The following is a 27,248-nucleotide window of genomic DNA, read 5'->3' as shown; positions in this document are numbered from 1 at the left end:
ATTAGTTTTTACTTTCTTTTTGAGTTGAGCAACAACAGTAGCTGCTGCAGGATGGTTGCTTCATTCTATTTAATATAGAATCCTTAGTGAGAAGTGTTGCATAAGACAATGCAGGTTTCTGGATTGCCTTCCTTGTAGTAATTGATAATGTTTATTTTTATTTGAATGGGCCATAATGTGATGTTTATGCAGGGTATTTGACTGTTATAGGTACAGATGAAAGTGTTGAGTAGAGGACAGTGAAACAAACAAATAACCCTAGTATACATAGGTCCAGAAACCAATGATTTCCCCAATACAAAATATGGCCTGGTGCAGCCATGCCAGTGTTACAGCACTGTTGATACCTAAGGCTACATTTTAAATAATGTTTATTGTTGTGAAAGGATGCATTTGTGGTTTCATGCATCATAGTGCACTGGCACACTTTCATGTGGCTGTTCAGGAATATTTTGCACTAATCTTTCACAACAAATGTTTCGATCGTGGCTTGCCAGTACAGTGATCTCCCATGTCTCCCAACATGAACCTGTTGTTTTATTTTTGTGTGAAGATATTTAAAAGCTTTGGTGTATCCCAGCCCTGTTGGTAGTGTCAATGAATTCCATGACTGCATTGGGGATGGTTGTCAGTGCATTCAGAACATACCTGGGGTTTTGAACGTGTGCGGGCACTGATGAGAGGAAGTACTGAAGTCTGCCTTCACATAAACGGGGGTTGTGTGGAACACTTATTGTAATGTCTTTATCCTCAAGCACATATCTCTAGTTCAGGTCTTCGGAGGTTCTATTATAAGGTATTCACGTACCCAGTTGTAATACAATATATTGGGAAAACCTTTGCTTTCTGGATCTTCATTAGGATTATTTGCTTGTTTCATTGCCCTCTACTTGGCACTTTTGTTTATATCTATAATAGCCAAATATCCTGTATATGTGGTAGATTGTGAAATGTTGTTTTTGGATTTGGCTAGCCAGTTAATGCCAGAAAAGTTACATTTGGTATGTCCTACAGATCAGCGTTACATAGATGTCTGATATATTCTTGTTTGTTCTAGTTCTCTGTGATTTTTCTGATTGAGGATAATTTATATATGAGAGTATAAAATATATTTTACCCAATTCTTGTACAAGTTGTGCAGAGTTGGTTCATTCTTCCCAGATGCATAAAAATGTAGTTTTCATTGTAAAGTCACAGTGATGTAAACCACCCTAACATATCATATTTCCCTCTTATGTATTGGTATCCATGAATTAAGGTTTTATAGGCTCACATAAATGGATTCATATTGAAATTAAAAAGAAAAAGACAGTAGGACTGCATCCATATCAAGCTTTGGTAGCTTAGAGTTTTCTGAATTGTTTCAGGTGATGACCAGTTAATAACTACAAATATTCATAAATCAGAACATAATGTGTTCTGCCTCTAATGACCTTGCTATCTATAATCATAAAAGGGGAGATGGGCTCTCAAAATCATTAATGTAAGGAAAAACCTATCTTATTAAAGGAAGTTATTCCTAATATCCTTTGAATGTCTAATTTATGCTTGCCTTGGTTATTTTGCTCATGTTACCTTCCACACCTAACACCATTTTTGAGCTTTTGTGTCTATTCTTATTGTTATATTATCTAAATGTATTCAGTTTTAGAATATTTTGTTATTTAATTTTTTAATTTTCTCTGATCTTATCTACCATTTGATATATACATTACCATTGCTGTTCCTGTCAAAATTTTTACATATTGGCTGTTTACTTTCCTACATGGTGGACTTATCCATGTAGCTGTGCTCAAATGGTGATGGCATTGTCATTTAAACACTGTGACAATAAGTCTTAATAGCCTCCTTTACATATTTGGGAAATGGTGGCAGTAGTTGTGGTATTAAAGGTATTCCTCTACAAAGGTAACAAGCATGATTTATTTCATGTTATGTGATTTAATGCTAGCTGTTAAGACAATGTTGTATTGTGCTTAATGTATTGAAAAGCACTAGCATGACAAATTACATGCTTCTGCCACAACACACCACCACCAAAATTGCACTCTCTGTCTCTCTCTCACACACACTTTCTCCACTGGCATTAACTATATATCATTCTTTGTTATAAAGTAACATGAATAATTACTTCATCTGAGCTTACAGCTGCATGTTAAGACAGTAAAAACAAATCCCATTTATATTGTTTTCTTGGTTTGTCTCTGATAATAAGCACAGTGGGTAAAAGCTGCGTCTTGCTTATAACCATGCACTTAAGACTCTTGCTGAAAACAGTAATCTATAAGAGTGTGAGTCAGAATGACTGGCCATTAATCACCTTCTGAAGTCTGAATTCTTAATACTGCTGGCAGTTACATATAAAAGTATGAGAAAGTGTCCTAGGTTTTGGAACTTCTCTTGCCTGTACAACAGGCAGCTCCCTCTAATGCTGAAGTCTGAGTGACCTGCCCTTCCATCCAGCTTTCCCCAGCCTATCCCTCTTTTTTCTGAAGAAAGAATGGTAACTGTTCTGAAAACCAGAATACTTTTATGTGTGACTGTCATCAGTATGTACTAAGAATTTCACTCCCTGAAGGCAAGTAGCAGGTAGCCATTCTGCCTGATAATTTCATAGTTTTCTCAAGTGAATTTCCCTTTTGAAAATTGTAATCTCTCTGCTTAATAGCACACAAAGCAAGTAGCATATATTTTTCACGAATTAACTGTACTAACATTATCCGTTACTTTTTGCCGCATTGTTAGTGTGAATAGAAACATAGCCATTACTGCATTTCTGGCACAAATATATTTTTATGATAATGATAAGAGAGCAGTGAGCTTTTTTCTTTGTCATCTTGCTTCCTTCTGCATTGAAATCTTTGTCAGTAATGTCAAGCTATGTTGACAGTATCTTACACAGCTGGAATTAAGACTCCAAGCAACGATATTAAGAGCACTGACTGAAAGTCTTCTGCATAATGCAGTGTAAGTGAAACAATGTGTTAATATTTGTAGTGGTATTTTGAGTTTATTATAGATCAGTTCAATCAGCATTAAAACTGCATGATTTTTAAACTATTTTTGTTTGTGTGGATTTGCACAACAGAAAGATGGTTCGCTTTCGAGCACTGCTGTAAATATATTGGTGAAATGTGAGGAGATGATTTTATATTATACAACAAAAATTTAGATTTATTGCTGCAAAAATTAAAGCTGAAATTAGATCAAAAATTAAAAAAAAAAAGGTTGTATCTGACGAATTGTGGTAAGGACACACAGAAGTTTGTACTAAACCCCAAGTTTTGACAAGGCACTGGGTCTTTATGATTGGAGGTTTGTAAAAACCAGAAAAGGAAGAAAGGAGAAAATAAGAGACAAAATATAAGTTCAATTTCTATAACTTTTCAGTCTGCGCTTTCAGATAACTGTCCTTCCCTTTACAAAATCTGCCACCTTCGGCAGAAACCATAGATTGAAAACTATTTGTGTGTGTGTGTGTGTGTGTGTGTGTTTTACACACTCGCAATTCTGGTTTTAAATGGGTACAGCCTTTCATTTGCATACCACAGTTTTCAGATGTTAAAGTTACTGAGCTGTGCAGTCAAGACATTAGGCTTTTTTTCTATCTTTCTTCTTCTTCTTCTTCTTCTTCTCCTCTCTCTCTCTCTCTCTCTCTCTTTAAATTGTTATTTTTCTGTTCCAGTGTTACATGAGAGCATTATTCAGCTATTCTCCAGATGATGATTCTCTTCTTCCTTGCAAAGAAATTGGCCTTGCCTTCAAACATGGAGATATTTTACAGGTAAGAATTTGTTCTATCTCGCACATCAGTATGAAATATTCAAAGTATACACATGGTAACTACTATGTTTTGGCTATGTCATTGGCCCTGATATGTTCTAGTTAAACAGGAATTGCCCTCATGTTTGTAATGTAGTACAATGTAAGTAAGTATGGCTTGTAGAACATCAATCATAGGAAATGCCAGTATGTGTATGCTACGTGTGTGCTTTCTATACGGTTTTAATTTTTCAAAGTACCTGTGTGAAATACTCCTTTCACATAAAGTTGTGAATATTTTCAGTTGTGCACATGACATTCTCGTTTCCATTTAGATTAAATCCTTGTTGAAATTCAAATAGTATTATCAGCTCATTAGGAGAAACTGACAGTTTAACAGTAATAGCCATATTTTATGCTACATTATACTTATTGTTGTTCAGCAATGGAGTCATGGAAAGTGAACATTGCTTTGATTACAGCATATGTTATTGCAAATCACTTTTTGACAGCAACATAAAGAAGGAATTGCTTAACACCTATGCAAAATACAGATATACTGTATTGCAAAAGTATCAGATTACAGGATGTAAGAGGTGGAGAAGACAGCTATCTAAAGATATTCAGATGTTAGAACTAACTGTAGATGAATAAGTCATAAACAGTTGTTGTCTTGACTGAAGCTACTTATAATACATAATTATAGCTGTGGCTCTGTCATCCTGTGGGAAACATAGACAGAATGAATTGTGTTTTAACTGAAGGTGGAACTGACAAAATTGGAGGTGAATATCTTTTGTTCAGAATGTCCAGACTGATGTCCAGGTCATGTAAGAAACAGATTGACTGTCCACTTGCTCTGGCAGGCAATCCTCATCAGGCAGCAATGGCATCACACACTTACTTGTGACAGCACTCTGTTCAGTGAAACTTGTGGCAAACTTGCCCGAGCACAAGCAGCACCAAGTCACATGCCACTCCTTGGCCTCTGTGGAGGGTAGCTGTTTCTGTATGGCATCACCAGTGAATCGAGTCATCATGCTAAGTGTCTGCAATTGCATCAGTTGAGGAAAGATCGGGCAGACAAGTCCTGGACTAAAAATGTTCTGGTTTCCCATCCAATATGAAGAAAGGTTTACAGGAGCTGATTTTGAATTCAGGTGAGTGAAAATGTTAGTGACAAGTAACAACTAGTAAAGAGCCCTAAGCACTTGATCATATCTAAATTTTGTTGATCGTAGGTTTTGATATGATCCTGCAACCATGCTTCTTGCACAGGAACCGTATAACACCATATTTAAATGTAATCATTGCTGCCACTTGACTGTGATTTTTTAAATCATTACAGGCCCAATAAAGACAATGTCAAGATAAATATTTATTTCTCTTTTCCTTTCTCTTCCTCCAAACCTCATTCAGTTCTCAGAATGAGCTTTTCCCCTCTCATTCGACTGTTTGGCACTAGTTGTTTTTCTGTCTGTTTTAGCTTCCTGGAAACTTTAAATTTCTTTGCTTCTAGTCTGAATTTGTCTCTGTTGAGTAACAGCAATCCCGTCCCATCTGCATTTCTAATTCTTGCCTCCCCACTCATTTTCTTCATCTGTTTGCCTGTTTTAGAAGAATATGTGGATCGTCTTTGTTAATCTGTCTTTCTTTGTTCTCTCTAGATGTTCGTAGAGTGTAACACATCATTTCCTGATCTTGTTTGTTATTTTAGAGCAGAATGAGTGTATTTCTTTATTTGGTCTCATAACCCAATTGCCTCTTTTGTTCTTGATTGACCTGATATTTTTCTCAAGATTCTTCTTTCTATTTTCTCCAAATTTTCTAACAACCTTTTGCATCCAGATAAAGGCAGTGTTTCTGACCCACAGAGATCTTTTGGTTTTACAATGGTCTTATAATGGCTTAATATAAAATGTTTAGAAAAACCTTTACAGTTGTACAGATCTCTCACTTTCATGTACGCTCTTTTCATTTTTTAAGTCTTGATTTTAATTGCTCCTTTTTCATTTTTTATGTTTATATTTTCATCTACATATTTGAAGTTGCCTGTTTTCTTGATGTTATCACACTTGGTTTTTAAATTTTTTGATGTGTTACATAATTGTTGAATGTTTTCTGTCTTTTCAAATGATATTTGTAGACATGTCTTCTCAGCTTTTACCTTCAGGAGTTCTAGTCTTTTATTTGCATTGTCTGAGCTGCCAGCTGTTGTTATGAGATAGTCTACAAAGGCCAAAAATTTATTGTTTCTTTTGATCTGTCCAATGTTTTGTTTTCTTCCTCTATTTTTCATTCTCCTATAACTTTTTTTCCGGCACACAGATGAACAACCATGGTGACAAGCCATTTCCTTGTGTGACTATTGATACAGTTTGGAAGGGAACAGAAGTTGTTCCAAGAAATTTAACTTTAGATACTATATTTCTAAAAGATGTTTAGTTATTTGCAGAATTTTCCTATCTACAGCAAATTTGTTCAGGTCTTTACGAAGGGAGACTTTGTCTATTGAATCATATGCCTTTTTAAAATCAACAAGTATTTCACTATCTTTTTATTTGATGTTTTCATATACCTAATTGTTTGTTTAAGGCTTAGAATTTGCTCTGGGCAGGATCTGTGTCTCCTAAATCCAGATTGATGCTATCCTATTTGTTTATCTAATTGGAAATTTAACATGTCCGGAAGAGCTTTTGGTAAGATTTTGTATTCTAATGGTAGCCATGAAGTTCCTGTGCGATTACTGGTATCTGTTTTTTTATGAAGTGGGTGAATTAATGGAACCCTCCAGTTTTCTAGAATTGTTTCAGTGTCCCAGACATTATCTAGTCTTTCTTTTATAATTGTGCCACCTAGGTCTTCACTAGCTTTTAGAATTTCTCTGGTGAGGTCATCTTCACCTGGGGCTTTGTTGTGTTTTAATTGTTTAACTTTTAATCATATCAATGTTTGGTGGTTTTGAATTTTCATATGGAATATCATCAAGGAACTCCAGTTGTTCAGTTGGTTTCTTCACAGTTCAATAGTTCTTTGAAATCTACTGCCAGTAACTCACAGTTTTCTTCATTGTTGAGTGCAAGTTTTTAACTTTTTTCCTTGATGCATAGCAATTGCAGAATGTATCCAGACACAGAGATCTTGAATGTTTTGTCTTGTATTATTTTTTTAAAATGTTCTATACTTTTAAGGTGCTCCTTTTCAAAGCATCTCTTTTATGCCCTAATAGTTTAATCTAATAGTTTGGATTCCGTAGAAATGTTGGAACACGTGAGGCAATACTAACCTTCGACTTATCTTAGAAGAAAGATTAAGAAAAGGCAAACTTACGTTTCTAGCATTTGTAGACTTAGCGAAAGCTTTTGACAATGTTAACTGGAATACTCTCTTTCAAATTCTGAAGGTAGCAGGGGTAAAATACAGGGAGCAAAAGGCCATTTACAATTTGTACAGAAACCAGATGGCAGTTATAAGAGTCGAGGGGCATGAAAGGGAAACAGCGGTTGGGAAGGGAGTGAGACAGGGTTGTAGCCTCTCCCCGATGTTATTCAATCTGTATATTGAGCAAGCGGTAAAAGAAACAAAAGAAAAATTGGGAGTAGGTATTAAAATCCATGGAGAAGAAATAAAAACTTTGAGGTTCGCTGATGACATTGTAATTCTGTCAGAGACAGCAAAGGACTTGGAAGTGCAGTTGAACGGAATGGACAGTGTCTTGAAAGGAGGATATAAGATGAACATCAACAAAAGCAAAACGAGGATAATGGAATGTAGTCGAATTAAGTCGGGTGATGATGCTGAGGGAATTAGATTAGGAAATGAGACACTTAAAGTAGTAAAGGAGTTTTGCTATTTGGGGAGCAAAATAACTGATGATGGTCTAAGTAGAGAGGATATAAAATGTAGACTGGCAATGGCAAGGAAAGCGTTTCTGAAAAAGAGAAATTTGTTAACATCGAGTATAGATGTAAGTGTCAGGAAGTCGTTTCTGAAAGTATTTGTATGGAGTGTAACCATGTATGGAAGTGAAACATGGACAATAAATAGTTTGGACAAGAAGAGAATAGAAGCTTTCGAAATGTGGTGCTACAGAAGAATGTTGAAGATTAGGTGGGTAGATCACGTAACTAATGAGGAGGTATTGAATAGGATTGGGGAGAAGAGAAGTTTGTGGCACAACTTGACTAGAAGAAGGGATCTGTTGGTAAGACATGTCCTGAGGCATCAAGGGATCACAAATTTAGCATTGGGGGGCAGTGTGGAGGGTAAAAATCGTAGAGGGATACCAAGAGATGAGTACACTAAGCCAGATTCAGAAGGATGTAGGTTGCAGTAGGTACTGGGAGATGAAGGAGCTTGCACAGGATAGATTAGCATGGAGAGCTGCATCAAACCAGTCTCAGGACTGAAGACCACAACAACAACAACAACAGTTTAATCTGCTCACTTCTTCTCAAACTGACAGATTTTGCAATTACTTGTTGTTTTTCTGCTGTACCACTTATTCCAGGCTTTCTTTTTTTTGTCTGCTTCTCCACATTTATTATTCCACCATCTATGCTTTGTTTGCTTGTTCTCTGGACCTATTTCAGATGTGATATGTTCAATTGTTTCTGTAAAGTTGTCGGCTTCAGTATTCACTTCCTTTAGCAACTTTTTAAAATTACACTCCTTTTCCTTAATAGTTTCATTATTAACGCTCTTAGTCTATCTGGTTTGTATTATTGATCTCAGTTAGGTAGTGATCTGAATCAACTCTCATTCTTATTTTGACTCCACATGTTCTTAATTTCATGAAAATTATATCTGGAGATGGCAACATGATCAATGTGAAACTCTGTTTGTTTATTTTACTATCACAATTTTGGATGTAAAGCCATTTTCATGCATAAAGTGAAAACTGAAACCAATTCAATGTATGGATAATGAAATGATACACATAATGTGATAACATTTGATAAACATAATGTAGGGCACATTACTTCAGTTTTCACCATGCACATGAAAATAATGGCTGAAACTGTGATAGTGAAATAAAACTATAATAAAAGTTATCAGTCAAGTGGCAGCAATGATTTCATTTAAAAAGTATATTATGACTGAGATTCCCAACCAAGGAGAAATCGTGATGTGATACAATTTCCGTGTTCTAAAGCTTGTGTTCTAGAGAAAACGGAAGTGAATATAAGTGAATGAGTGGAAAGCCTCATTTACACCACGGCAAAACTGAAACAACAAACACAAGGGAACAAGCATTCACAGACAAGTCACCAATGTTCACTACCATTTATGTGTATCTGTGAACAAGTGCTTATACTCTAGGGAAGGGAAGGGAACAATGAGAGAACAAGCATAGCATACCTCTGCGTATTTCCCACCACTCCCACCCCTGTAATAACCCTCACAGAGGTTTCACAGGATAACAGCACTAATTATAGCTATGGTATAAATAATGGAAACTTCAGGTATGAATATCAATAATGTAGGAAAATATAGATTGCTACTTACTGTAAAGAAGACGTGTCAAGTTGCAGACTGGCACAATTAAAGGACATTCACATGTAGCTTTCGGCCACAGCCTTCATCAATAAACACACACACACACACACACACACACACACACACACACAAAAAAAAAGCAAGAACACCTCACGCACAAATGACCACCAACTCCACCATCTTGGGCCATGTCTTCTTTACGGTAAGTAGTGATCTACCTTTTCCTACATTGTTGATATCAAACTTTGATATTGAGACAGGATTATTTTTTTGCTTTTTTTGACAAAGTATGTAAAATGGGGTAAGAAAATAGTTATGTAGGCATCTGAATTTGTATATAATCATGAAATGTTTGGAGATAATGCATTATAGCTGAACTGTGCCTCAAACACTTTTTAGCATTATTCCAAAACTTTGCACATACATTGGTTGGGCATTTTGCTAGGTCCTCATTACACTTAAAGAGGAAATTCAAAATCATAGCATTAATTACCATAAAACAGTTCCTACAGAAAACAGCAGACAAATACTCTCTGTGATGCTTTTGCCATATAAGAGAGGACATGAGCTTGTTGAAGTGGAGAGAAGATGAGCTTCCTTTGATGCTTTGCTAGAAGACTGACAACCAGCTGAATGTGAGCAAAGTATAGCAAATGCATACTGAAAAAGATTGACTGTTTTCTCCTGTTTGCTCACCATTTCCACTGGAGAGAACTGTCTGTCACTTGTGTTCATTGTGGTGGAAACCAGCCTTAATTGAGCAGTTCATTAGTGCTCTCTGCCATTCTTTCCTGTTACTTGGCGTCTTTCATGAGCATTTACTCAGTAGTGAAAGGAAGGTAACATGACAGATTCACACCACACAAACACTGGCAAACATTGAAATTTTGCATTTGCTGCTAAATTGTTTCTTGCAGTCAATATGCACTAAACTATATAATGATCTGGCAATCAAAGTGTTCAAACTCCAACAAAGCTTGAAAATAAAGAGCTCTGTTTGCAAATTCCCTCAATTAATATGAAAATTGCAACTTTGTCACTGCAGCTGTCAGAACTTGTATACCAACTAAAGAATTGCAGTGTGATGTAGCAGAAAATACAGTTTGTTTTATAGCATTTATGAACAAATTGTCTGATGTTTTGAAGTGCAGGACAGCATTTTCCTCTAATCTATATAGGTGTACATTATCAGAACAATGTCTAGTAGTAATGGAAACAATAGAAAGGGCAAAAGAAGTTTTAAGTGCTGTACATAAAATTGACAAAAAGACAGGTAAAATTATGTCACCATCATGCATTACAGGATACAGATTGTTAATGCTTATGCTCAGTTTTTGTCGAGACACAAACTGTTAGCGTTAAGTTCTACAGATTAACAGGTAAACTAAAGCTGTGTAGAGAATTTATTTTCAGTGAACTGCCAGAAAGGTGACCAAAACCTGAACCTAGCAGCAAGAACACTAGATACATTTCCCTGACAATTACTATTAAGTCACTCATGAAACCTTCTGACACTTCAAACTTTGAGGATGATGCTGATCAGATAAATGTTACTGAGCAATTGTGAGTTGGAAAAGGAATTAAGCTTAGCTGTTGGAGAGCTTTGGAATTGTGGAAATCCCTCCTTTGTGGATGGGGAAGGAAGTACCATTGAGGCTTTCTTCCTCTCAGAAAGAGCTCTCTTGCAAACGGTGTTCAGTAGCATATTTTGCTTGCTACGTAGCACATAAATCCACCCAGAAGTATGGTTGGTTAAGGTGTTAGGATATACTTACTTGTAGCTATGACCCTCAAGAGAAGAAAAAATTATTTATTCTTCTGAAAAGTCATGTTTGCATGATTCTTCAGCTGGGCTCAATGTCATAACTATTGAGTTTAGTAATGTTACTGCAATGCCATTACAAGCACACAAGTCCTGTTTTGTACAATTTACTTCTAAGAGAAATACAGAGTTTAGGATCTTTAACTACATGAAATCCACACTAAATTTTTGTGGCTGGATGATGAAGAATGAGGAGAACACAGACTTTTTATTTAAAATGGTCTTGCCAAATGCAAATTATATTACAACTGCAGCTGTATTGCAGCATTCAAAGACAGGTTTTGTCAAACCCTCTCAAAACTTAAGGTACTAAAAAAATGTAGTTTATTTATAGTGTGCTCAAGTGTGAAATAAAAATTCCTAGTTACACTGCGCTAATTGTTTTCAGTGTCTTTCCTTCATTATTTTACCCCATTTAACTGGAAGGAAGTAACACGTTAAATCTGAGTGAAACGGTACTGTTTATGACAGTAATAGATGTGCTGACAGGACACTGAAGTTGTTGACAATCTCACAATTTTCTTGATGATGCAGATGTTCAGTCCAGAAATGAAATGACTTTTATTTACAGCTAATTGTAATTAAATGCAAAATGTGGCTGCAGTTAAGAATGCAGGCAGAAATACTTACAAATGAAGCAAAAACTCTTTCTTAAACTTGTTTATTGTCTTAGAATGAAAAATATATTGCCATTATAATTCCTATCTACAGTATGTAAAATAAAGGATTATGTCGTAGTGTCATGACATGATACCGATTGGTACTCAAGTTGTATGTACTAAAGGAGCTGTGCTCAAATCATTTACTTGATTAGCTTTTGTAATGAACCATCCACAAGTGTAATACTACAGCTAATGTGTGATTACTTACATTCAGATAAATTTATTCATACCATTCTAGCATCTCATAAGCAAGAATCAGAGAGAATCACTACATTTATATTGGCTAGTGATTAACAACCGTAAAAGAGCAAAGCTGGAGAAAAATTACTGAAACAGCTGTAGTCGAATTTTCTACATGCATTCGAACTCAAAACCACACTGCTCCTGACAGTTAACCATTGTTTATTTATGAAATTTCCTGGCAGATTAAAACTCCGGACCAAGACTTGTTGAACCCTGGATTTTTGTCTTTTGTGGGCAAGTACTCACAGAGAAATAAGGCAAGAATGTCAGTGCCCAAATAAATGAAGATGATTTGAGAACTTCCATTCTGTCATTTGGTCTATAATGTTAAAGCATTACGTATAAGTGTTACAACCTACTGTGAGCTACAAGTGTTGAGTGATCGCTATCACCCACAATTCCAAAAGTAACTGTACAGTGGAAACATTAATGTTATAATACAGAAGAGTTATCGTGAACCTGCTTACGTCATTTCAGTAGCTTAAATAGATCTTTGCACTCTTTCATCATCTGACTTGACTGCAAAGGAAAAGAAATCAAATGGCACAATTTAGTGGCATTTCATAGCAGGTCCACTACAGCAGTCAACTTCAAACACAGCAACCAAAAATAATTTGGAAGGTAAAGTTGACATACATGCCTATATACCAGGAGACATTAAAGTTTCGCTTAGTCTTTCATTATTAATGGTAGCTCATTTTCCCTTATGTCAACTATTCCAAATATTGGGATTTGGAGTACATGCTACTGAGGTTCTGTTTTAGAAGCTGCTCTGGGAGGAGCATGTTTTAATTGACAAAGCAGATTATTTCATTCAGTGTAGCCCTTCTGTGATCTTTGTTTGTGGTGGTGGTCTCATCGCATCTTATCATTTGTTCTGTGGCAGTGCTAGCTACGTGACAAGTCAGTGGGTTTGACTAGTGGCAACATTTCCGCTCTGCAAGTTGGTAGCAGTGTGCTGCTGAGCATCCAATCATCCAAAACATCTACTGACCACATAGTAAATTTATAGGTTGGAAGAGTTGTCATTTAATGCTCACCCAATTTAGACTTTCCTATGCCTGAAGCCTTGACCAATGAATAATAACACTGTACCATGAGTAAAGGGAATGGCATAATAATGGTGACACATTAAGGATGTTTGCAATGAACTACTGAATTACATCTGTTGCTATACATTTACAGTTTTACCTACAATCAGGGCCAGTTTAAGGCCCAAGTGACACAAGCCACCACTTGGGATGCTAAGCCTAGAGGTGCGTCAGAAGCACCACAACTGGACTGAAATTTCTATGAAGTGTGTATCACAATTAGTAGTGAAAACAGACACGTGCAAAAGCGTACGAGAGGAAAAGGGGGGGGGGGGGGGGGGATTGCCAAATGATAAGTCACTTGTGTGGAAAAATGTTGTCAAAACAGCCCTGGCCATATGAAACCATGACTTTTTCACTATTAGTCGTGATTTGCTTTGTTTAACTTGTAAACAAAACAAGTCAGTAGCAGAGCAATTTATATTCGTTATATCTCTTATGGGTGACAAATATTTTGTGGTAACGAACCCACAGGCTTCCGAGCTAAGCTCTCAGTCTAAAATTCATAAAACTGGTTGTCCCTTCGTAAATGCCATAAGCAGTGCAGGGTACAAAATTACTAGAAATCTTCATGACATACTGGAGACAAATTACACTTTTGAAATTACGAGGGAGACTCTGAAAAAATTTTAGAGTGCCCCAGTTCAAAAAACAAATTTGTTTTTAGTCTACCACACTATTATTGCACCTGGGAGTGAGAGTGCTTTGATGTGCTTATCGTTAGTCAGTGCACCTTTGAGGTTGATAGTATGTGCACAACTGACCTGAAAACATTGACATTGTGATGAATTTTCCTTGGTCACCACTGAACTCTTTTACTGTAGAATCACTGTGTATTTCCAATAACAGCTAAGTGTAATAATATCATGGTTCAGTAGTAACTTATAATCTTTTGCAAGCTGATTCCTGTGTAGTTTGTCCAATTTGCTGTACCAATTTAATTATCATAATGCAGAGATTTGTGTTCATCAGAAAATGATCTTGACCAGAGAACAATTTTTTTGGGTTATGATTTTTTACAATATTGAATCCTCATTAACGCGTAAACAGTGTGAAGGTTGGCTTAGAAATGCATTTGGGAAAGAAGTCCTATCTGAGGCAACAATGTACAATTGGTACAGAAGATTCAAAACAGATTGGTATTTTCTTAGTGATGAAGTTTAGTGGAGGGCATCCACGAACTGCTATTACCGATGAAAATATTGCTGCTGTTCAAGCAGTGCTTGAAGAAGATTGATGGACATCTTACAATTTTATTTGCATGATATTGGTCTTTAGTATGTGTCAAATTCAAAATGTTTTGTTTTGTTGTCCATGAATTCCACATAAACTGACTCCCAATCAAAAACAACAGTGTGTTGATTTAATGCAATTAAACTCTGGAAAAATCCCAGGGCAACACTTCAAATTTGGTTTGGAATCATTACTGGTGATGAATCTTGGATTTGTTGTTATGATCCTGAAAATAAAAATTAGTTGTCTCATTGGATTTTTGTAACAAAACCGAAGTCTACAAAAGTCCAATAAATTGTCAGTACTGGTAAGAATATGCTTGGTAGTTTTTTTTTTCTAAAATGGGTCATATTACTACTACAGCAGCAAGAGACAGATATACAGTTAATGCCAATTGGTACAAAAATGTGTGTTTACCACAAATTTTTGAAAAAAATTCATGAAAACATCCAAAATGAAAAATAATGTTATATCCCTACAGCAGATCATCACATACAGCAAAACAAACAACTGAGTATCTGGATGCCCTTAAAGTCAGCACACAGCCTTAACGTAGCACACTGTGTGTGTGGGGGGGGGGATTTCTTTTCCCAAAAATTAAAGCTACAATGTATGGAATCAGTTATATGTCAGCATATGAATCAGTGCAACATTATAAAACCCTGGTTTCTGAAGTGTCTCAGGAGTAGTAGTACCATTTCTTTCCGGTTGGCCGTGCGGTCGGCACTAATCCACCTTGCGGATTTGTGTCCAGGTCCGATGAGCTGGCCAGTCTGTGGATGGCTTTTAGGCAGTTTTCCATCTGCCTCGGCAAATGCGGGCTGGTTCCCCTTATTCCACCTCAGCTACACTATGTCGGCGATTGCTGCGCAAACAAGTTCTCCATGTACGCGTACACCACTATTACTCTACCACGCAAACATAGGGGCTACACTCATCTGGTGTGTGACATTTCCTGGGGGGCTAAACTGCACAATAACCCTGGGTTCGGTGTGGGGCGGCGGAGGGGTGAAGTGGACTGCGGCAGTCGTCGTGGGGTTGCGGACCACTGCGGCTGTGGCGGGGATGTAGCCTCTCTGTCGTTCCTAGGTCCCCAGTTAACATAACATTGCGTAACCATGTCTTTAGGGGCTGATTTCCTGAATGGAAAAACTTAGTGAAATTAAAAGGAAATATTTGGAAAAGTAGGAAAATCATTAAATTTTTTTTTTTAATATCCATTCCAGGGAAGTGGAAGAGGAGCAACATGTGACTGTTGCTGAATGTTCACTGGATCGTATGCAGGAACAGTTGAATGAAAATGTGTCCATGTCTGTCAAAGTGTTCAGCAAAATTATCTGTAATTGTTTACAGAAATTCGCGGCTATAAAGTCAAACAATCTTAGACCTGAATTGTTTTATCATGTGGTTTCCTGCTATTTCTGTGGAATAATCGATAGAAGATATACTTTTGCTGACCAATCATTTGGACAGCTCAGTACTGTCCAACAATTTAAATTTGTTAATTAAAAAAAGGTCACTCGAGTTGCTGATACACACTTTATTTAAGTTCATGACTGGTTTCAGACTTCGCATTCAGGCCATTTTCAAATGAATCTGATGTTTCTTTTGTATTTCTTCACAACAGCACAATTTTCAGACTCACTTGAAGATGATCTGGGTGTGAAGGCCAAAACTGGTCACAGTAAATGTGTCAGTAACTGGAACAGACTTTAAACAACTGTGGAGCAACAGCAGTCTCCAAACATGCAGAAACTAATAATCTAAATTAGTTACAGCAGAAAACACATTTCAGATCATCACTTGCAACACATGATACAGAAACCTGGCAAGACATTAAAATAACGTGTAAAAATATGGAATTGTCAGTTTTGTTTGTCATACAGTAATTTGCTTGCTACATTTTCACTCTTTGAGAGGAGGTATTCATTTTCAGAGTCAAGTCCTACATCAAAATCCATATCCATACCCTGAAAACTGTTGTACAATGCATAATACACACTATTTAATGCACCATTATGTTTTTCATTTCCTATTGGAATGAAAAGAAGTTGTTGTTGTTGTGGTCTTCAGTTCAGAGACTGGTTTGATGCAGCTCTCCATGTTACTCTATCCTGAGCAAGCTTCTTCATCTCCGAGTAACTACTGCAACCTACATCCTTCTGAATCTGCTTAATGTATTCATTTCTTGGTCTCCCTCTATGATTTTTACCCTCCACGCTTCCCCCCAGTACTAAATTGGTGATCCCTTGATGCCTCAGAATCTGTCCTACCACCTGACCCCTTCTTCTAGTCAAGTTGTGCCACAAATTCCTCTTCCCCCAATTCTATTCAGTACCTCCTCATTAGTTACATGATCTACCCATCTAATCTTCAGCGTTCTTCTGAAGCGCCACATTTCAAAAGCTTCTATTCTCTTCTTGTCTAAACTATTTATTGTCCATGTTTCACTTCCATACATGGCTACACTCCATACAAATACTTTCAGAAAAGACTTCCTTACACTTAAATCTTTAGCACACTGGACTCGCATTCGGGAGGATGACGGTTCAATCCCGTCTCCAGCCATCCTGATTTAGGTTTTCCGTGATTTCCCTAAATCGTTTCAGGCAAATGCCGGGATGGTTCCTTTGAAAGGGCACGGCCGATTTCCTCCCCAATCCTTCCCTAAACCGAACTTGCGCTCCGTCTCTAATGACCTCGTTGTCGACGGGACGTTAAACACTAACCACCACCACACTTAAATCTATACTCATGTTAGCAAATTTCTCTTCTTCAGAAACACTTTCCTTGCCATTGCCAATCTAAATTTTATATCCTCTCTACTGTAACGTCATCAATTATTTTCCTCCCCAAATAGCAAAACTCATCTACTACATTAAGTGTCTCATTTCCTAATCTAATTCCCTCAACATCATCTGATTTAATTTGACTACATTCCACTATCCTCGCATTGCTTTTGTTGATGTTCATCTTATATCCTCCTTTCAAGACACTATACATTCCGTTCAACTGCTCTTGCAAGTCCTTTGCTGTCTCTGACAGAATTGCAATGTCATTGGCAAACCTCAAAGTTTTTATTTCTTCTCCATGGATTTTAATTTCTAATCCATTTTTTTCTTTTTTCCCTTACTGCTTGCTCAATATACAGATTGAATAACATCGGGGAGAGGCTACAACCCTGTCTCACTCCCTTCTCAACCACTGCTTCCTGATGGTAGAGTTTTGTCATAACTGGCTCTTCCAAGGCTGTCAGTAGTTCTAATGGAATCTTTTCTACTCCTGGGTCCTTGTTTCAACTTAGTACTCTGTCAAATTCTTCACGCAGTATCATATCTACCATTATATCTTCTTCTACATCCTCTTCCATTTCCATAATATTGCCCTCAAGTACATCACCTTTGTATAGGCCCTCTACATACTCCTTCCACCTTTCTGCTTTCCCTTCCTTGCTTAGGACTGGTTTCCCATCTGGGCCCTTGATATTCATACAGGTGGTTCTGTCTCTTTCATTTTCCTGTAGGCAGTATCTGTCTTACCCCTAGTGATATATGCCTCTACATCCTTGCATTTGTCGTCTAGCCATCCCTGCTGAGCCATTTTGCATTTCTTGTCATTTTTGAGATGTTTGTATTCCTTTTTGCCTGTTTCATTTACTGCATTTTTATATTTTCTCCTTTCATCAATTAAATTCAGTATCTCTTCTGTTACCCAAGGATTTATACTAGTCCTTGTGTTTTTACGTACTTGATCCTCTGCTGCCTACACTATTTCATCTCTGAAAGCTGTCCATTCTTCTTCTACTGTATTCCTTTCTCCTGTTCTTGTCAATTGTTCCCTAATGCTCTCCACGAAACTATCTACAACCTCTGGTTCTTTCAGTTTATACAGGTCCCATCTCTTTAAATTACTACCTTTTTGCAGTTTCTTCAGTTTTAATCTACAGTTCATAACCAGCAAATTTTGGTCAGAGTCCACATCTGCCCCTGGAAATGTCTTACAATTCAAAACTTCCTAAATCTCCGTCTTACCATTATATACTCTGTCTGAAAACTTCCAGTGCCTCCAGGCCTCTTCCATTTATACAACATTCTTTCATGGTTCGTAAACCAAGTGTTAGCTATGATTAGGTTATGCTCTGTGCAACATTCTACCGTGTGGCTTCCTCTTTTATTACTTACCCCCAGTCCATATTAACCTACTACGTTTCCATCTCTTCCTTTTCCTACTATCAAATTCCAGTCCCCCATGAGGCTATTAAATTTCATCTCCCGTAACTGACTGAATAATTTCTTTTAATGCATCTTACATTTCTTCAAAAGAAATTACTCCCCTTAAATTTTACCCTTCTTAATTTCCATTTTAATTATTCATAGAAAATTGTGTTTCATTTTTTCCTCGAAGGACATCAGTTTTATTATTCGGCTGTTTGTATTTAAATATTTGTGTTACTTGTTGTTAAATCATTGCATTGTATACAGGTACTAAATCAGAAAGATCCTAATTGGTGGCAAGCAAAATTAGTTGGTTCAAATGGCCCTGCTGGACTTATACCATCGCAGGAGTTGGAAGAAAGAAGAAAAGCATTTGTCAAACCAGAAGCTGATTATGTCCACAAAATTGGCATTTGTGGTGCAAGGGTATGAAATTCTCAATATCTGTGTTAGCATATTTTTGTTTTGAATGCACTATTTATTATTTTACACTTCCAGCTAAAGTACAGAAAAATTAGTTGATTTTATTCACACAGAATCAAAACTAATAACTGCAAATACCTTGAGAAACCCATATAAACAACAATGTTGTTTTGCATGCAGTGATTACAGAATGCTCTATTTTTTATGAAGAGAGTATTATCTTTTACATTAGCAGCAATTCTGCTGTGTTCGGTTTCCTAATTTTTTTGACTGCTGGTAAGTGGGAAGAATCTTTTGCTGGATTTTGTCTGTGTACAATAGTGCTTTCTTTTCAATTCTTTGGTTGTCTGGGAGTTGTGTAGGGTCAATCAGGATGACTGCCTGAATTCTTGTCTGAAGCAGTTACCAAGGTACACAACCTGTACTCCGTCAGTGTTTCAACTTGTTACATACAACTTGGTGCAAAACTTTATTAGAGACAACAGAAGAATGTTACTCTGTGTTGTTGTTATTCTCCAAAAGTAAGCTAATAAATAATCAAATATGAGCAAACAAAACTCTCCAAACTGTCATAAATCTATTTTAATAATTTTATGGATATTTTTGATCAGGAAAAGGGGATTTTGATGCTATTTTTACAATAGACTTGGATGCTTTTGTGGACAATTTTTGTGTTTTCTCATTTTCAGGTTTCTGAGAATGCTTGTGGCTTTCATTGGTTTTATTTTCATTCAGCTTCACTTCTGTTGTCAACATTAATTCATTTCATTTCTGTTGAAGTAAGTTAACATGTGTGGTAGAATTTTCTTGTCATAGCTCTAACAGAATGAAGATCTGTGGGGAACATAGTTATCTAGATGTCATGTAGAAAATATGAAAGCTTATTATTAATTAAGTTTTGTGGTTTAGCTGTGAGCACAGAAAAGACAGAAAAAAAACATTAAAGATGAAATTAGTGATGTGAGAACTATAATGGATTTATGATAGTAATAGCTAGCTGTTATTTCCCACTTTGTCCTGATGTCACTTTTCACTTTTTTTTTTAACATTGATTTGTTTACTTATCTACTTTAACAGCTGTTAAGTAACATTATATTAGGACATTAATGTTAAGGCCACATAATTCCAATACAACTTTATTTCTTTGTGTGCTGAGTGTCAGAATCTGTACCACAAGCTCTATGGAATGATAACTCTCACAGAAAGTATCAGATTTTGTTAAGCAACATGTATGGAATCATACAATGTGCCATATATGGTGGAGTAGCTTCATTTCAGAGCCACAAAAAATTGTTCATGAACATTATTAAAAAGCCTTTCCTAGGAAGCAGTGGATATTTTATATGAGACCTGTTGTATGTCTAGAACGATCATGCAGTGTAACACACTTAGCATTCATTCTGTAAGGCATATGGAGAGTGAAGTGTGTGTTACCCAGTTTGACTATCAGTTGTGTAGAAAGAAACATCAAACCTTCAAACAGTACATAATGATCATGGGAGCAACATTGCAATAAATATAATAGGTTTTTGGCAGATGCTTTGAATAATTTCCATGAATTCTGCACAGTTGTACTCAAGGAATGGACAATTAATTTAACTCCATCTCTGTTATGGTTTTGATTGTTTCATTGTATGATGTGTTGATGAACATACAAGGTGTGGCAATAAAAATACTGGACTGATGTTCTAACTCTTTATTAGAAAAACTTATGCTACTGAAGTATTAACCCTTTCAGTGTAGTTTGCTCCATGATCCCTCCACTGCTCCATATAAATTTTCCGCTGTTGGAAACAGTGCTGCAAGTCTTCTTCTGTTATGCTGTTCTGGAGGCTCATCACTTTTTTCTTCACTGCATCCACAGTCTTGAACCTGGTTCCTTTGAGCGCAGTTTTCAGTTTTGGGAAGAGAAAGAAGTCACATGGTTCTAGGTGAGGCAAATATCTTGGATATTCCATCACTAGAATGTTGTTTTTAACTGAAAATCTCTTCACAAACATCATGTTATGTGCAGGGTGTGTTGTCCTGATGAAGAATCCACGAGTGATTCTTCCGTAGATCAGATCTCCTCCATTGCACATGTTCACAGAGTATCTACAGAAAAGTTACATAATAAGGTTGACTGACAGTCTGACTTTCAGGCACCCAATCAATGTAGATAATCCCTCAGATTTCGAAGAAAAATTCATCATTGCTTTGAATTTTGATTTGCTCATGTGTACTTTCTTCTTCCTATGGGACAGAGGGCTCTTCCAATGCATGGATTATCACTTAGTCTCTGGACTGTATTGGAAAATCCATATTTCATTACACATAATTACTTTGCTGAGGTAATCAGGCTCATTTTCAGTGTTTTCAAGAATGTCGGCACAGCAGTCCACTCGATGTTGCTTTAGCTCGTTTGTGAGGTTCCTTGGCACCACTTCAGCACAAACCTTAGTTATGCCCAGATCATTATGTAGAATCTGTCTAATGGTTTCTTTATTGATGTAGACAAGTTCTGAAGTCGTTTGAAAGCTCAGGCGGTGGTCTTCTCAAACAATTCTACTGACCCTCTCCACACTCTCTTCAGTTTTTGAAGTGGAAGGATGGCCCGATTTCAGGTCGTCACTGACGTCCTCCCTACTATCCTTTAACCTCTTAACCCACTTGAAAACTTGAGTTCTAGATGGACACGGATCACCATAAACTTTTTTCAACAAATTGTAAGTTTTTGTAGCGGATTTTCCAAGTTTTGCGAGGAATTTGATGTTAATGTGTTGTTCCACTTTAGAGGGTAGCGTAATTCTGACAGAGTTCAGACACATGACCTGTTTCTCAGAAGGCTAAAAGCTACCACAGTGGTGTGAAATTTTGTGCCTGTGGCAGGGAGATTCCAAGGTTATTCCCGCACTCTTCTCTTAGTCATCGACAAAGCTGGAAATGCGCACAACTAGTCCAGTTTCTTTATTGCCATACTTTGTACTTCTGACAAGCTGTCATTTTATTCATTCATTCAGTTAGTCACTCACTTTCTAAAGAGGGGGAATTTTACCTCACAAACTCAGTTCTAGTAGAACTAAATTAAAGAAATTACCCTCTTGTCCTTTTTACGTTCCAAGGCTTTTGATTGTGTGTATTATAACATTTTACTGGGGTAGCTAGAACTTTATGATGATGAAGACATTCCCCTTGCATGGATGGAGTTATATCATAAAAGCAGAGGGCATGAGTGACTAACAGAAGAAAAATTGTGACTTAATGATGTGGGTGTGCACATTTAAAAAGCTGTAAACGTTCTTCTTTGCCAAGAAACACATTTGAAACCATTAGTGGCTTGAGTTCTGTGTGTTAATTTTTTTATTAGTGCCCTAACATATGTGCTAGTTAGGTTACCTCGGCAGAGCTGTGGTATATTTCATGAAAATTTTGGTTGACAACAAGTGAGCCCTTCGAGAATGTAGATTCAGTAATGTGATACTAATGAGTCTGCAAATTATTTGCAGGTATCCAAGAAGAAGAGGAAAACAATGTATCAATCAAAATCAAATTGTGAATTTGACAAGGCAGAATTGCTTTTATATGAGGAAGTTACACGTATGCCACCTTTCAAAAGAAGAACACTGGCATTGATTGGGTCACAAGGTGTTGGTCGTAGAACTCTCAAAAATCGTTTGATCAACAGTGATCCTGAGAAATTCGGTGGAGTTGTTCCACGTAAGTACCAATAAGAAAATCATCTTCTCTTCAGAGAATATCAGACCAATGTATTTTTCCTTCAGAGGGAACCTATTGGTGATGAATCCTGTGAGCGTGTCAATTTTTCTCAAGTATTGCTTCAATGATGAAGCACATCAGAACTGTCTCTCTGGTGTCTTTACCTTTCCTAGAGTCAAACTGATCATCATCCACAATTTGTATGGCTATGACCACGTTAAACGATCCTGTCTGAAATTTATGTGGTCGACTTTGGTTTATTGGGAGAATTTTAGGAAAGTGTGGTTTTACCTGTAAAGGAGATCGCATGTAGGGCACTGGTGAGACCTATTCTTGAATACTGCTATAGGGTGTGATATCCGTACGAAGTCAGATTGAAGGAGGACATCAAAGCAATTCAGAGGCAGACTGCTAGATTTGTTACTGGTAGGTTCAAAATGCATGTAAGTATTACAGAGGTGCTTTGGGAACTCAAGTAGGAATCTCTGGAGGGAAGGCAACATTCTTTTTGAGGAACACTATTGAAAAACTTCAGAGAGCCAGCATTTGTAGCTGACGGCCAAATGATTTGTACTGCCACCAACATACACTGCACGTAAGGACTGCGAAGATAAAGTACGAGAAATTAGTGCTCATCCAGAGGCATAGAGACAGTCACTTTCCCCTCACTCTATTTGCAAGTGAAATAGGAATGGAAATGACTAGTAGTGGTTCAGGGTACCCCCCACCACACACCGTATAGTGGCTTGTGGTGATTTTACTAAAAATCTTGAAGAATTTTTTACCAAGTTATTTTAGATTTTTACACGATACTGTTACGAACATTTGGATGGGCAGAGGCTATATATTTTCAATGTTTATAATATATAAATATACAGAGTATGTAATGTATAAAGGGGAAACATAGCTATTAAAAATCTCTAAAAGTACTTGGCCAAAACTTTGAGCTGTAATGTGGAAGAATGGAGAATGACAAACGCCGGAGACGTAGACTCCTCCAGGCTCAGCCACGTCCTCCACCTTCCTTCAGCTGTAATGTCTGTGGCCACCTGTTCCATGCTAGGACTGGATTGCTAAGCCATCAACGACACTTCCATGTCTGAACCGTGACAAAGGAAATCTCAGGAGAGAAATGAAAACTCAGATACGAGTATCAGCCGACTAATAATGATTCACCATGTAGAGGAGATGTTGAGTTGCAGACAGGCACAACAAAAAGACTGCTAAACATGTGAGCTTTCGGGCAAAATGGCGTCTTTTAAAGTAGATAACACACACAGATTCACACAACAAGAACTCATGCACACATGACCACAGTCTCTGGCCGCTGTGGACGTGCTGTGAAAAATTTTGCATGATAGGAAGAGCAGTCAGGGTGGTGGGGGTAAGGAGGAGGTTTGGGTGGTGAGAGGGAGGGGGACAGTTCAGTGCTGCTTGTGGGACACGCATGGACATGGTGGGGCCAGGGTAGAGCAGCTACGTGCACTTGGGAGGTTAGATGGGAGTGGTAGTGGGGGCTGGAAAAGGATAGAACTAGAGGAGGGGAAAAGGGAGAATGTGAGTACATTATTGGAACAGAAGTCTGTGTAGCTGGAGTTGGAGTAAGGAAGGGAAAATGTGGATGAAGGACAGGTGCTAATAATGGAAGTTGTGGCCAGGGCGAGGGGGGGGGGGGGCAGGTTGCAGGAATGTAGAATATATTACAAGGAGAGTTCTCAGCTGTGCAGTTCAAAAAAGCTGGTGTTGATAGGAAGGATCCAGATGGCAGAGGCTGTGAAGCAGTTTTTGAAATGAAGAACATTGTGTTTGGCAGCATCCCCTTCCCTGCTTCCACTCCCAACACTACACAGCCTTGTAATACATCAGTGTCTCCTTTCTCCTCTCCTCTACTTCTTTTCTCTTTCACCCTCCCCTCCCCCCTCCTGTGTAACCTAACTATTGCAACTAACTGCCCACACTCCCACAAGCAGCACTTTACTGCTCCCATCCCTATTATACTATCCCTCCTCCTTCGCACCCTAGACTCCTCCTTACCCGCACCACCCGGATTGCTTCTTCCATCATGCACAGTTGCTTGCAGAACATCCTAATTTTCCAGAGATAGTGGTTGTGTGTGTGTGTGTGTGTGTGTGTGTGTGTGTGTGTGTGTGTGTGTGTGTGTGTGTGTGTTATCAGCTTTAGGAGGAGGCCTTCTGGCTGAAAGCTCATTTGTTAAGCAGTCTTTTTGTTGTGCATGGCTGTGACTCAGCATCTCCTCTATATGAAGAGTAGCAATCTATCCTTTTCATAATTGTCATTATTCCATCCTGCATTTTCCATTGTTTAATATGTAACAGTGAAGCATTGTTAGCAAAAATTTTGAAAGTTCTTGACAGATAGATTCCAAATTTTAAAAGATACTCTATTAAATATTCAGATGGACATATTTTATTTAAAAAAATAATAATATAGTGTTTTTTTGTTAAAACTGACTGTGAGAAATAAAATTCTTAGCTGTAAAAATGTGAGGGGTGTTTTTTTTTTTTTTCCCTCCAGGCAGTTTTAACTATTTGAAAAATTGCCTCTCCCATATACATTCTTTCCCATTACATGCATTTTTAAACATAATTTGTATACCTAACATGTACTGTTTTATTTTCTTCCCCACATATGGTTCTCACAGGTAACAGGAAAGTTGTATTTCTGGCTTATTGGGTTATGGTTTTAATATTACTACAGAATCTTACTTTGCAGTGACAATAAACAAGGTTCAAGGTGAGAGGGGGGATGAGGAGATGGACAGAGGGGCAGGAGGAAATAGACATAGAGAATAGAAAGGAGCTGATGGATAGAGGGGGACAGGGCGGGAGGCGTTGGAGATAGAGGAGGGAGAAGATGAGAGGAGGGGAAGGAGGAGGACGTGATGGACATAGAGAAGGGGGAGGAGAAGGAGATGGACAAGGGCAAAGAGAAGGGAAGGAGGAGATGGGCAGACAGGGGGGAGGAGGAGGTTGTGACATATATCCATCTCCCGTATGTGTTAGAAATGCATGCTTTCTCTTTTCTTTCTTTTCAATTTAATGAGACTGAGCCACATCATTTTGGAGCTGTGGGCAGCTAGTCTATTATAGTTATAGTACAAATAAATTGATAGCTACATACTTCACTTGTTTGATAATATGATTGTCAGAGTGCAAGTACCTAACATTTCATAATTAAGCATGATTATCAACATGTGCAAGTAAATTATTAACACTTTCACTGTATCACTCGCTCATTACACTGTGTTTCCAATCAGATTGTCATATCAAAACAAACAAGTTGTTTACAGTAAGTAATACTTTTCACAGCCTGATTCTATTCTCACAGTTGGCATTAGCCATTATTGGAAGATCAACACAGTTTGTTAATTAAACTTCTGAATGTAAAATTTAAATAAAACTCAGTAATTTCCACTTGTAAATTGTACTAACATACCTGTGGTGTATTTCCCCATATATTGGTGGTCATAGATCTTATACATTTCATAAATCTCTGCAGACTGACTTTCAACTAGGCTCCAACATATGTCTTTTATAACTTTATAATAATTAAAACTGAATTTAACTATTTTTGTTTTGGATTTGCATACATTGAAATTGAAGATCTACATTGCTGAGAAACTGAATAGTGAGTGGAGACTCATTTGAAAATGAAATTTCAGATACAGTAACATGGGGAGACTTCAGTTTTCCTGTTTTGTCTGAAAAGTACTTAAAGCAGATAGAGAACCATCTTGTGAGGGAAATGTCTTAGACCTGAACTTGGTGATTTTAGTTTTATGGGTTTCAGCCTGTGGTCCCAGGCATATAAAACAAAAATCACAAAGGATGTAAACACCATCCATGAAAGCCTGCATAGTATGATTAGAAATCTGAGCTTTTTGAATGAGTTAACATAGGGGGCTGGTATCAGTCACTATAATATCAATACAGCTGTTTCAAAGAATATTAAAAATTAGAAAAATATTTTTGCTTAGCAATAGTGTCAAGATATAAATTACAGAATATCTGAGTCGTCAACATTACACATTCAGCACTGGCGGGCGATGAAGATATGTAACACAAATGGATAAAATTGAGAAGTATTGTGCAACATCTAACAACCCTACCACAACAAAGGTCAAAATTTTAATAACGATTGTGGTGTTGCTCACGCTGCTAAATACTGCATTATCGGGCAACAACAGTCATATTATGTGGCAGGTGTCATTAGAGCACAGTTAATAGTCTTTTCATGTAATAATGAAAAAGAAACTAGGCGCTCATCTTTTCGTGTTTCCCACGCTGGTCTCGTCGTAAAATCATGGCTCAATCGTTGAAAATCTAGGTGGTTATGATTTCAAGCTCGGATGCAAAGAGACCTAGGTTTTATTCTGCTATATTCAAAAGTTTTGTAGATGCACTTCACAAACCATTCTTGAAGATTATACTTTTGCTGGACAACGGTGATGTAAAAAAATAATCAGCACTCCGAAATTAAGATACACTTCCTTTTAATTGCTTTTATTGCAATATCACGTAACACACAAAACAGCACTTCACAATACAAAACATACTTGAAAACATCTTCCTCACAGTCACTG

The 27,248-nt window shown here is 37.3% G+C and overlaps 1 protein-coding gene across 5 annotated transcripts in view; it reads left to right on the top strand.

Annotated features, from left to right (window-relative positions):
- Nucleotides 1–27,248, top strand: part of LOC126161793 (protein PALS2) — a 360,405-nt gene that overhangs the window by 305,725 nt on the left and 27,432 nt on the right. For all 5 annotated transcript variants that reach the window (XM_049917873.1, XM_049917870.1, XM_049917872.1 and 2 more), the window contains 3 exons: nt 3,686–3,784; nt 18,794–18,952; nt 22,435–22,645. In XM_049917873.1, coding sequence (XP_049773830.1) covers nt 3,686–3,784; nt 18,794–18,952; nt 22,435–22,645 — 469 coding nt within the window. The remainder of the gene's footprint in view (nt 1–3,685; nt 3,785–18,793; nt 18,953–22,434; nt 22,646–27,248) is intronic.

Source organism: Schistocerca cancellata, chromosome 2 (genome assembly GCF_023864275.1).
Source record: "Schistocerca cancellata isolate TAMUIC-IGC-003103 chromosome 2, iqSchCanc2.1, whole genome shotgun sequence".
NCBI lineage: Eukaryota > Metazoa > Arthropoda > Insecta > Orthoptera > Acrididae > Schistocerca > Schistocerca cancellata.
Note: the sequence above shows the minus strand (reverse complement) of the source record. Positions and strands in the feature narration are given on the sequence as shown.